This window comes from Anneissia japonica, unplaced genomic scaffold (assembly GCF_011630105.1).
Source record: "Anneissia japonica isolate Jap-2015-1 unplaced genomic scaffold, ASM1163010v1 scaffold1764_len714935_cov166, whole genome shotgun sequence".
In the NCBI taxonomy this organism is placed as follows: domain Eukaryota; kingdom Metazoa; phylum Echinodermata; class Crinoidea; order Comatulida; family Comatulidae; genus Anneissia; species Anneissia japonica.
This window is the reverse complement of record NW_022757468.1, coordinates 50184-64135: the sequence shown is the minus strand read 5'-3', so window position 1 is coordinate 64135 and position 13952 is coordinate 50184. Positions and strand designations below refer to the sequence as shown.

The 13952-nt window shown below is 32.5% G+C and overlaps 1 protein-coding gene across 1 annotated transcript in view; it reads left to right on the top strand.

The window, feature by feature from the left end:
* Window positions 1-12511, top strand: part of LOC117124778 (protein FAM122A-like) — a gene marked incomplete in the record, with an annotated part of 17610 nt that extends 5099 nt beyond the window's left edge. The window contains 4 exon segments of the mRNA XM_033271108.1: window positions 2508-2633; window positions 5277-5418; window positions 6178-6250; window positions 6863-12511. Of these exon segments, the coding sequence (XP_033126999.1) occupies window positions 2508-2633; window positions 5277-5418; window positions 6178-6250; window positions 6863-7034 (513 nt within the window).
* Between the last annotated feature and the right edge of the window lie 1441 nt (window positions 12512-13952).

The following is a 13952-nucleotide window of genomic DNA, read 5'->3' as shown; positions in this document are numbered from 1 at the left end:
GATGTTCCCACCAGGAACTGGAACACAAGTGGGTGGGCCCAGGGCAGCCCAGAAATTCTAAATGAATTTTTGTAGTTATATTGTAAGGTTTTTGTGTCATTAATGTTTAGACTTTTTTAAGTTAGCTTTTTTATTATTAAAGGCCATTCACAACATATACATTGGAGCCTGTATTCAGTGCCCAAAGAATATAATTCTTAAAACATAATACTGTATGCTTCAAGCTGGGGCCAAGTGTCAATAAGGTAATTGTAAGAGATAAGAGAATTTATTGCTCATCAAATGGATTTAAGTACTACTTAATTTCCTGTGAAAAATATATATACATTGATATCACCTAAATTATCAGAAAATAATGAAGTATGTGCTTGCTAAATTAATTATTTTCAAGTACCAGCAATTACATGAATAATTCATTGTAACATCGGGTAGATTGTTTAAAAATCATCAGGTTGGTATTAGAAAACTGCACATGATAATGCAACAAATGACATACAGTAGTCATGTGTTTTCCAAATGTTGTTGCACTATACTGACATGTGACTCAGCCCTCCAGTTTAGACATACAGTAATTAGCATATTCAATCAAGGATCCAATTATATTCATGCTTCTTTACAAATTACAATAAGCAGGTTGGCTATACATTATCAGCTATTTATTTATGTGTGTTTTGGTCTGTAGTGGATGTGGTCTCCATCAGTGCACCTATGTGTGCCAGATTTCATTTTTTGATGACTTGAGCAATCAATACTTTCATTTTGCAATGAAAGTTATCCAAATGCAAATTATTGCACTAGCACTACTATAATTACTTGCTGAGTGCACAGCATTTTTTTTTTTTTTTAGTTTACATAAATTTGTTTTTTAAGTACAGATTTATTGTTATCTTCTCTTATTGTTATAATTTAGTTAAATGATAGATATTAAATTGATTTCAAATCGGAGAATCTTGGTTGAAAGACCGTAAACACTGCTATTAGTCAATTAAGCCTTACTTATGTGTTCTCCAGTCCCCATAAAAGTATAATATAACATGTAAAAGACCCATTTATTAGACTGGTTTGTGTTTTGGACACCCAGCTCTGAGAATGATTAATAGTTTTGTTTTGCTTTTATTAACTTTGTTCCCACGTAAATTTTGAATCACTGCTACAAGTTTAGATTTAAACATCCAGAGGCCAACTGGTTTATATAGGGTCATAACAATTGGATAGCTTACGATTATTCCATACGTATTGATATATTTATAGACAATTGTTATATCGCGATAAATTCATTAGTTTGTTTATTATTAAAGCATTCTCAGAGGAGGTCAGGATATGGTTTGAACTACTGTACAAAATTGAGAAAGATATAGAAAGATATAGAAAATAATTAATTTGTTTCTTCAAACGAAGAATCGCAGGTTCAAATATTCAACCTTTGTTTTGCTCTTAGTGTTTTAACAATAAATATAGTCCCAGATAAAATAAATTTTAAATAAAAAAAATCCAAGTTGATGGACCATGTGTGTTTCAGACCCCATAAAAGTATAATATTACATACAGTATGTAATTGAAAGACCCATTCATTAGACTGGTTTGTGTTTGAACAGCTGAGTTCTGAGAATGACTAGTAGAAAAAGGACCATTACTGAACTACTGCTGTAAAACCTAGAAATAGAAAGCTCTATAGGCCTAATCTCGAGAAAGAGTCCATCTCGAATTGAAGCACATTTCTCCTCTTTAGTTTGCCCATAGTCTTTTTTTCAAGATAGCATGGGCTTGTATTCAAGGCTACTTTAATAAGTCATAATTAAAAAATGATTCTCTTGGTTTTTTTTTAACAGGATTTCATTGTTGAAAAATGTTTACAGTGGCCCTATTTTTTTATAGGTAACTAGTAATTCCCAAAATTTATAGCATTCATTTTCAAAATAAGCCTCCCTATTTACTTTGCAAAACTAGTTAATCTCAAAAAGAAGCCCATCTTCAAAAGAAGTTCACCCAAATGTCGCCAAAAAAAGAAGCCCATGGCTTCTATTCAAGGTTTTAATGTACGAGACCAAGTTTTTATGCAGGAGTTTAAACACATGAACAAGCAGTCAGACACTGTTGTATACTGTAAAAACCTTTCCCATTCCTATACTTTCAAGAATTTCTCTCTGAAAGGCTGGTTATAGCAGTTTCTTTTGGAAGAAATCTTCAAATGTATAGTTGATGTGTATTTGCCTAGGCTGTGTGCCTTTATATCCAATAGAAAAAAAATGAAAGGGTCTCCAGAGGCCTGTTGTCCACATTTACAAGGAGCAATGAAAGTTGCGGTCTTTACGAAAGACCAATTAAAGACCACTTTTGGGACTGGGGTTTCCATGGTGTTAGCAGCTTTGGTCTCTAATTAGAATTATAAAAATAAAAGAAATTTGTTAATTTGGGACCACAGAAAAGTGGTCTATAATTGGAGGGAGTTCAGTTGAATTAAATAAAAAAGTTATTTTAATATGACATATTTAATGTTTTTCTTTCAGGATGAAAGCATTAAATCCCTAAGGAATGACAACCACAAGAAAAGTTTTGCGGATCCTTTGAGCATAGCAACATCATTATCTGTTTCTATCTGCTCGTCGCCATCTCCAACAAGAATTTTACCAAAAGTATGTTTAATTGATCCAGATTCCATCCTTCAAAAATATTTTAGATAATATTTATTAGATATATTACTTATTCTTATTCTTTATTGGCAATCAAGACAGCTAGATGGGAGGGCCAGGTCTAGTAAACTTAATTACAAAATGTCAGAGAACCACTCCCATCCAGTAATTACAAATATATATTATTAAAATTCAATATAAAACACACAAATATACATCACGCAAAAAGTACAGAAAAATAAAATCAGTAAAATTAAAAAGAGGAGCAACAAGGAAAACATAATTTGTAATTACTAAATATTTTATATAACTATTGCAATTGCAGTTTATTAAAATCACAAATAGCAGTGACACAACTGAATTGTTTGTGATGGCATTTGTTATTTTACTCTGAAATTTTTAGAGGCCATCTGAGGACCTCTGAAAGTTCAACTAGCAAAGTTTTAATCCAGATTCACATAAGATACATTCTTAATATTAAGTTTCGTCCTGTAAGCATCTGCACAGCTCGTAGCTAAATATCTCAGCCCCCACCCCCCAAATTTTACGAAATTATAAATAAAATGGAAAAAAGAGAAAAATTTTAATTAAATTGAGGTATGTGAGTGCCATTTCCAGCCATCTAGAGGTGCCATAAATCAATTATGGTGGGCCTGAGGTATTATAGACTCTCCATCTTGAATGTCCTTTGGTCCCCCTATTTTGAATTCCTGGATCCACTACTGGGCAGGCTTAGCTAGGCATGCACCATTAGGCAAAACACTTCACAGTTAGGGTGAGTTATTAAGTATCATGGGTTTTTGGGTTATTTTCTAGTGTAACATTCAGAAATATTGTTTCTGGTGCTAGACGTTTCTTTTAGCTATGAGTATGACTGCAACAAGCCTTAAATAATAATTTCTAGTTCAACTACAGCAGGCCGCCTACGAAACAGTATCCACTGTGCATCGTGAAAATTTTTCTTAATATTATGTTCAACTCGACTGTTCAAAACAATATCATAGCGAGTACCTCATACAGATCATGTGACTGATCAAATGCAAAAGGTGGATTAGTTTCAACTTGAAACATAATCCTGAATACTGTTAGTGGTCTATTCTATGTACAGTATATTAATAATTTGTTGTATTCTGTTATGTAAAGATGGAAACATTATTACTAGCTTTGTAATTAATACAGAACAATAATTAATATACAGTTCCATGGTAACTCATTAATACCCGACATAATTTTCAAGTATGCATGCAAGGCTGACGTTCTCCATTGACAATTGATTTTGCTTGGATTATTTACCTATGTACAATTCTTATCTATTTATACACACACACACACACACACACGCGCCTTTTCATCTGCTAAAATTTACCAACAGTGATGGAGTGACGTTCTCTCTAAATACTGTTGCTGTGGGGAAACAACATTATCCACCTGCTGCTATTAAACAAATATCATGCATAAACAGGCTAATTAACTTGTAAAAATTCAGAACCTTTTGTTGATTGCCCATAGATCACACTTTATACAGCATGTATTAAAACATTTGCATCGTAATGAAAAGCTATAATATTGAAAACAAACAACTTAATTTAAAAATTGGTGTATGAATTTAAATTAATATATACCATGGATTTTAAAGGTCCATTGTTACCAAATTTTACAACCAATTTTAACATGAATTTGTAAATGAAATTGTGTAATAGACATGCAAACCAAACATTAGCAGTAGCTGTATGCTATTTTTGAATGTTGTTTCAGACTGATTAAGATGCATTCACATGTTTGGTCATCTTGTAAACATTTGGATCACACTTGTATTCAGGAAATGTTAAAAGCGCACAATTAAAATACACTTTCATTGTAATATAGCAGCTATAATATACTTAAAAAGAAAAAGCCTTACAAAGAAGCTTTGTAAGGCCCCATATGTTCTGTAATACAGATATAATAAGAGCTTATAAGAGCAGAATATCAAAAAGTGCATGTCATTTGGGTCTATACCCGTAGTGTTTTAACGCTAATTTAACATACGAAAAACGGCTTATAATCACAAATATCTTGAGAATGCGTAAACGTAGAAATCTGGTTCACTCAGATTATGAAAGATGGATTTGTGTTACACAATAATATGTTATTTATATTTGACATAGTGAAAAAAGTCCATGTCACTTCTGAGTTTAACATTTTTGCTAAAAATACAAAAAATGTAAATTGTGGGAAATTGCACTTTTGATAGCAAAGTTGGAAATGCAAACAATGATACCATCGCCACCTGTCGGCTGATTCAAACAGTTTTAAACAGGTCAAAATAAAAGCTAACCACTGATATAACATATAATACTATTGGTTGAAAAAAGTCCATGTCATTTTTGATAAATACAAAAACCATCTAATCAGAAAGAACCTTTCATAAAATACAAAGGGAATATGACGTCACATCATACAATTAGTCACCGATGCGAAATTTTGACACCGTTGGCATGGTGCGCATCCTGCAGAGATGTAAGTATTTTATGCATTTTAAAAATACGAAATTTCAAATAACCAATAATACAATGTGACCATATAGTACGATTGTATCATGCATTTAACAAATAAATATAATTTTTAAATAAACAGTTCATATTGTGTTTTTGACTTTTCATATAGCAATGCTTTTCTCCATCGATGCAACATCGTAGCACAGGCATGTCATCCCCAAGTCCAATTCCAAGCCCAACTACGCAAGTGTATCGTGCACGTAGTATGAGTCCAGTGTTACGACCTGGAACTTTAAACTTCAAGAGGAAATGTAAGTGTTATGAATCTTTTTGTTTGGTTTTCATCCTGTTCTTTTTTAATGTTGTTATTGGTCAGTGGGTGTTTACGGCCTTGGTTTGGAGAGCTCCTCAACAGCAAATTTAGGATCCTAGATCACTTTTGAGCAATCCAGTCCAGCACAGCTTTCGTTGTAATTATGTTTTGGATGAATTAAATGAAATGAAATGTGTGCTTGTATAGTGTATTTTTTGGTATGTTTGAGTTTATCAGTAATCAATATACTCTGTGTGTACATATATTGTATAGTGATACTGTAGAATTACTGAAAGCAATTGGTAGCTTATTTTAAACTAATACTGTATTGTAATAATAATAATAATAATAATAATGATAATATGTCGGTCGTATTAATAATATTAATCATGCATAAAGCCTCTAAGCGCTTCACATTACTACCCTGGTCATTGGCTCAAACACGTATGGAACACATACTCAGCTCCCTGGAGAGAATTCCATAATATTGCAACTAGTAATCAGCGCAGTTGTGTTTGTACATACCAGGTACCCACTTGTACTCCTGGGTGGTGAGAGGCAAACATACAGTAGGTAAAGTATCTTGCCTAAGGACACAAGCAATGCGACCAGCGTCGGTCTCAAACTCCTGATTCCGCAATCAGAAGTCCAATGCCTGACACGCTACGCCACACGCCCCCACATAACACAAGAATATCCAAAGCCCTTTCAATTTTTTCTAAATTTTATATAAGATTATGTTTTATTTTTGTTACAGTGGACAGTGATGGTGAAGCCAGCCCACCGAAGAAACTCTTTATGTGCTCTCCCAACTCCCATTCACATTTGAGGTGAGAAGCTACTATTGATGGTTTAATTTCAAAGTTTCAAAATTAAAGTCAGGCAAAATCTGGCTTTAGAAAAATTAATAGGAATTATAAAACAGTATTCAGTTTTGTAAGGATTTGATATAAGCATATTAAATAATAATAACTTGATAAAGCGCACATATCCACTGCAGTAGTGCTCAAGGCACTACAGAAGGAAAAAAACCAACAATTTCCATAAACATTAAAGCTACCAGAAATGAAACACCCCACACATCTCTCCACCGTTTACAGGCAATTTGGGGCACAGTGGCAGGCCTATTCATACTCACAAGTGCTCAAGTAATGGGGATATCTTTTTGGCGAGCCACATTTTAATTTCAGATTGAGAGTCAGAGAAGGGATAAGGAAGATAACACTGGATATCATCAACGTAAATATAGAAATGAATATGATAATAATGAATAATCTTGAAGATGGGAGAAATATAGAATATGAAGAGAAGGGGATAGAGCCTGAGGAACACCACATTGCAACAGCTTTGAAGAAGGGGCAGAACCGAATACATTAACATGCATTTACCAATACAAGTTGCAATTACAAGCAGTTAAAAAATGGAATTTTTAAATTTTTCAGCCTACAAGTTGCAGGCAGCCATGCTCGACTACCCAGCGGCTTACCATCATCAACAAGAGCCATGGACACTAGCCCTTCCGACCACCTTCCTATTGTCACCACTTCCAGCATACCCACCCAACCATCGTCGTCCTGCTTTGCATTTAGTGCTATTTCAGATGCTGGTGTATGAAGCTTGGTGTGCACAGGTAGCGAGATATCCCAGAATTGTGAGGACGCACTGTACTCACAAACATAGAGGAACACAATTTGCCATCAAGGTATTTGAGGGAGTTGTGCATTTTCTCTTTGTATATTCATAGCTTGTATATTTTTATCCTGACATCTAGGTGAATTCTAAACAAAACACAAAAAACACTGCCCTCTATAGTTCGATCATTTACCTAATAATACATAAAACCAGCTCGCCATTTTTCTTTTAAGTATCAGAAAATAGAGAGGAAAAACAGATTTTACAAATTTACATTATATATCGCCAGTCAATTGTTAAAAGAAAATCATAAAAAAAACCTGGAACTATGCTATCCAAAATACAAATTCCATACCTACTGTTACTAATAACCGAAAAAAAGCTGTGTATGCTTCAAGTTTCTGTTAAGTGTATTGTGGTTATTATGAGGTGATGACAGTGCCCAATTAATATCACTACCTATTCATAGTGTTATCACTACATTTGCTATTTAATAATGGCATGACTTTCAATTGCGTAATGATTTCAGTGAAAGGTAAATATTATATTGTATAGATATAAATATTTTTAATATACACAACCCAAATTAAATTACCAGAATCGGTAACTTATAAGGAACACAAATTAAAAACAATTATGATGTTGCTGATTTGTTGGGGTTGTGCGAGTGATGAGACAATGAGGATGATGATGGACAAGATAGTGAATGGTAGGTATTTGTAGGTAATTGATAAAAAGATTGATAATAAAGTTTACCTTAATAAAAAGATTTAACTTCAACACTTATTATAATTAATAATGGATTTCTTATTTTTTAAGGAAGTGTTAAAACATACAGTATAAGAAATTCCACATTCTTAATTCTTTGTTCTTAATGACTTATCCAATTATCCTAATTATTATTAGTAATACTATTTTTAAAAGTAAATAAAGCAATTGTAATGAATCTGGAATTAAATTTTCATTGGGAGAGTGAGATGGGGTTAAATAGCTGTAATTTAAAGATTTTGATTTTTAGGACCTTTGCTTTAAATACAATGGTCAGTGTTTATCCAGACATAACAGATATTGACATATGACTTGTGACAACGCTGGCTGATGCAAATGTCTTATTTGTAGCACCTATATTTTGTAAATTGATCACTCATAGTGTGAAATAGAAATATATAAAAATAAGTAACAAAAAAACAAAACAAATTAGGGCATGTGCAAAGATTTTGTATATATTGTATATTTTGTATTTTTCAAGTGATACAGATAAAGAATTTTGTGTTGGAGTTTTTGTAATTTACTTTTCTTAATACAAGGGACTTACAATTAAGATAGCAAATAGTGACATCACCATTAGCTTTTAATACTAAGCTAATGAATACTTGTGAGTTACAATGTATGTTGGAGCATCTGTTGGACTTTTTAAGTATTTGACTTTTCCCAACTGGATAACATTATTTTTCTAGTACCATATGGATTATGGAATATATTAGTCTTCTGTATAGTGGGAAAAATAAAGCATTTAAAAAAAACCCAATATTCTATGGCTCATTCTGATGCCAGTCAATGGCTCATTCTGATGCCAGAATGTATGAATATAGCTATATACGGATGTATCCAGGGTAATGACTTTCAGCTTCTTATTATGCCTAGTTACGACATTTTATAAATTCCTACAAATTATCGCATTGATTTGAAGTGCACAAAATTTGAAAGGGCTATAACTTTCGAAGTCTTTAGCAATTTCAAGTATAACTTTTAAGTATAATTTTTTTCTCTTAATTATTTATTATAAGCTTTGGTCAACAACGAAAACTACATGAAATGTTGATTAGATATGAGGTATCTATTCAGAAGTAACTATTTTTAGCACTACAATGATCATCAGCCTTACTTCACCCTTTATGTAGAAGCCTACTCAGAAAAATATAATTAGACTGCCTTCTAAGGTATATATTTTAGGTCAAAGGGTAAAACTTATGAATATTCATTATTTTTCGTGATAGTAGACATGCTAGCAGTTAGTAGAGCAGTGCACCCTCTATTGACACTTGTGTTATATGCTGACACATGAAAGCATGAAATCATGTTTTAATTAATTACTATTGGATTATGGGATGTACTAATTCAAGTATATGATTTGTGATGTTGCAATGATTTTGCAAAATGACATACAGTGCTTAAATGAAGTTTGAGAATTATGACGTCAACTACATAAAAACCTTAGAAAAATTTGAAACAAAAAAAAAAGTTTAGCTAAGGGACACTCCTAAAAATGTTTATTTGGGAGTCAGTCAGTACTGGTGTTTTAACATCATAATAACCTTGTTTGCACAAGACAACGTCATTATCGCAGGATAAGCATCGTGAAAAATGATTGTCACGGAAACTTGCACACTTTGTATTGGTCAACATCAGATGCTTTGACCAAGAAAATAGCTGCCCAAAGCTTCATATTTGGACACCCAAGTACATCGGTGTGAGCAGTAACCACCAATATTCTTCAATTATATCATTAATGTATAAATCAAATGTTTATTACGGAAAGAAATGAATATTTTGTGCTAATTCCGTATTTTTGTGAAAGCTCTTTTTGATTGGTTGATCCATGCACTGTAGGGTGTGATATTTATTATGTGACTCCTCTGAGAGCATTTGATAGAGTGCCTTATTATAATGCCACATTTATTGAATTGAATACAGTTTGATAAAAGTCTGATAAAACCATTGATGAATTATTATGCAGATTGTTTTCAAAACATAATGGTATATAGTGCATTTGTTTGCTTTTTTATTGGAAATATTGTTTTTTGGGGAACGGGCTATAAATACAAAGTGCTGAAATGATGCAAATACCGAGACATGGCTATTAAAAAATATATATATATATTCTTGGTCTTTTTATATGTATCTGTAGTTGAGACCCAATTTGCCTTTATCCTGGGTTTTTGATGTAAAATATTTTTAAAATAATGTTTGCTCTATTAACTCATATATATTTTAAGGCCTCAATAATGTATTTTACATGCCAACGGTACCATAATCTTTCAAGAAAAATATATGAGAAAGGCATTTGAGGCATTCATTACTTTATTCATGTTTTTTTTAAATTTTTGTTTGGGTCAGTGAACATGCCTAAGAGGACTAAAGCCATTTTCCCACCAGGCAGATTTATTCATGTGAAGCAAAAGGTTTAGAACGTATGCATGTGCAGTTTAATTTCTTGCGCAAGTCCTTCTACAGATTGTTGTGGTTGACTTTGACGAATTCTGGAGAGAAGAGTTTCTACTTCTTGTGATGCCATAATGCACCGCCAATCAAAGCTTCACAAAAGAGTTATCGCCTTAATTACATGAGCACAGAATTGAATTGTTGCTTGTACACATAACCATGGCAACGTGGCAGTAGTGATTATGATATTAAATAAATGCGTATCGCGAAGTTTTTTGCTTATGTGGAAATTAATTACCCACTCGCATAATTTTTTTTTCGTAGCAAAACTTTTTGTGTTGCGAGAACAAATTTGCCTCAATAGTGGAAACTGTTTTTATTGCATGGTACACATTGTAATCTCCATTCTATTTAATTATATTTCTTTATTCTTTATACTGGTGAACCTGTTCAATAAAGAATCTACTGTTCTCCAACAGGGATGATGTTCGCTTGTACATAATTGAAATCAATATATACTAAATTTTTAATTAGGTAATTAATAATTTGGTAATTTGGCACATTAATTTTTCATTATATTGGAAGACTAACAGCATTCTATGTATATATACAGAATTACAACACCCTCCTATAAATGTATGTCAATATTAACAAGGAGAAGCGTCCATGTAAACAATAGAAATAAGTTGCCGTCATATGTATACAATACAAAGTCGAGCTTCTCTTAATGCATTTATACAAACATTACATAGAATGATGACTATTCCATGTATGTAAATAATACATACAGTAGACGAACACCATTTTGCTAATTATGTAAACAATAAATATAATTATGATTCCGTGTACAGTATGTAAACAATACATACAAATCAGGGGTTTCATTAGTAGCCAGCAGCCAGCGACTTCAACCGGTTACTACACTTTTTTTGCTGGCTACTTCTTATCCATTTCTTAATTATTATATTATTTGATTTACTTTAGTTACAGAGTTTATATTGTAAAAGTTGTGATTATGTTGGTGGTGCTAAAAGAATCCCAGGAGAGCCAATCTCAGCCCTTCAAATGTATTAATATGCTTTGGCTTTGTGGGCTTTTCCCCTGCACCCCTATCGGGCCGTTGCCCCTCGACCCCCAGAGTCTCTCCTGTAACGCTTGCTCATTCAAATGAGCGTCGTTCTATGTGTACAGTCAATACAGGTATAGAGTTAAAAATTGCTAAAAATTACAAAAGAAAAAGATGAAAAAAATTAAGATACATGGTATTACCACGCTAAGAAACGCAACATGGAAAAATTATAAACAATTGGTTGTAGAGCAAAAATCTGTTGGCCATTTATATGTTTGTATTAAAAGAAATCTTGCTTTCTTTCCTACTTAAAGTAGTCAAACAAGGGCAGGGTATGTAGAATGTGTTAGTTGCTCATTGCGACAGTGATATTCAGTATTTTTAATGGTGTTTATTAGAGTTTAAACAGTAGCTTGACTTCAGGTCTCTATAGCACCTAGAAAGACTACCATCTCTGATCATTAGGAGTTAAAGCATTTTCAGTGTCTGTAGGTTGTTGTCTCCATAAGAGCTGAAAGTATACTGTAATGATTGTCATTGTTTCAAACTGTTTTTACATTTACATATTATTTATGTGTACATATACATTGTGTTATGAAGCGATATGAAGATAATAATGTGTAATACTATGTCCCCAGTGTTTGTTTCGTTTTGGATGACATCATTTCAGCTGTGAGCGGGTGTTGCCTAATTATATATTGAAAGAAAATGCCTATGCTACTAAAGTACAGTGCAAAATAAATGACCTCATATAAATGTGATTTAATGTGATAGTTTACAGACGATTATAGTGAAAACCCATACAAAATTTCAGATCATTATAAGGATATTTTACAAATTATGAATACAGTAGTATTTTTCCAGTTAAGTCCCACAAACGGTAAATCCTTGCATCCAGAGTTAACGATTGAGTATACATATTATAAAGGCATCATGACCAATCAAACGATTGAGCTTAAGATGTTGCCATTTTCAAATGCAAGTAAGTGGGCTCACCATGTAACGATTTGACTAATAATCATATCAGCATCGGTTTTGTATATCAGAACGTGATACTTGTTGAGATGAACAATTACTGTGGTAATTGTTTAAATGAATGATAGGCCTAAGTCTGATTGATTGGATTTTATTTTTCAGTGTGCTTCCCATATGCTACCGCGACTCTATAATATGTTAGCCATGGCTTCTCTATGCAAACGCCATAATAAATTGACGATTTTAGACAAAACATCATTGATTGTTGTTTTAGTAGGTATTTCAATGTGGTGGTTTATTTTATTTCAAATATCGTACTAAATATACGAGGTTCATTCATAATGTAGAATATTGCATATGAATATAATAATGATGATGAAGGTGGTGATGATGATGATCAGATGACGATTCTTGCACATTACTATTCTGACCACGACAATAATTTTGACAATGACTACCACGATGATGATGGATGATTGTGGGTGCAATTAATATTAGTATATTTTTTGTAGGTTTGGTTTTACTTTAAATCTGAACCAGTCCATCAAGGCTATTCACACTGGCACTATTTAAATTGCAACAGTTGAAAGAGCTACCGTATCACTTCACAAAGTACATAACAACTACTATAGACATGGAAATGGTTTAAAGTGTGAATGTGTGAACAATGTTTGACAGGAACAAATGAAACTAAAAATAGAATTGAAAGGAATGAACATTTTACAAAACTTTCTAGGAATAAACGAACATCAGAAATTGTGCTGGAGGACGGTTGGTAGACTGAATAACCCTGCTCCCCAAGCGACAATTTGGAGTAGGCCTGATATTAATTGTATTTCGGGTAAACTTTATTGACAGTTTAAAAAAGCTCAGTTCCAAAGTCCTTGGGGTATATATATATATTCGTTTTCAGTATATTTGTGGTTGGTGACTACACTTAATCTTCAATACACTGGCATATATTCTGGTCCCCAATCATTCGGCGGGAAAGTTATAACCTAATCTGGAGTCATGCCAATAACCTATGCACATCATTACTTTTAAAACTAAGTAAACAGAAATATTTTAATTTGCTTTTACAGTACGAAAATATATTATACTAATTTTTAAAGCTTTTAAATTTTACTTATAGTAGGCCTATTTTATTTCAAAAAAATTTAAAAAAATGTATGTTTCAATTAGTCATTAAAATACAAACAAACACTGCATTCATTACTGGTACTTTACATTGCAAATAATGTTTAATGCAATATTTGAAAAGTGTCATAGACAAGGATACTCTTAAATATTAGTATGCATACTTATTTCTAATAAGAAATTGTATAATGTATTTTATGACGTGAATCTCATAACAAAAATTAATTATTTACATTTGTCCATTGTATACAATTCCTCGAAGATATATTCATTAAATATTTGCAGACCGCGTATATCTAGGCAGGATACATGAAACAGCAACTTCAAGAGAATACCACTAAACTCAGAAGATATTTGATGAGACGAAACATTCGACCTATTTAACATAGTTCCTTATACATATTTTTGACTATTGCCATCGTTTGTTCACTGATTGTAAACTGCTGGCTGTAAATATGATTTTGTTAAAGGTAATATTTTGTTTTTATGCAACAGTTCAAGGTCTCAATATTCTTTAAACTTAAACTATCATTAAACGCCTCGAAATGTAATTACAA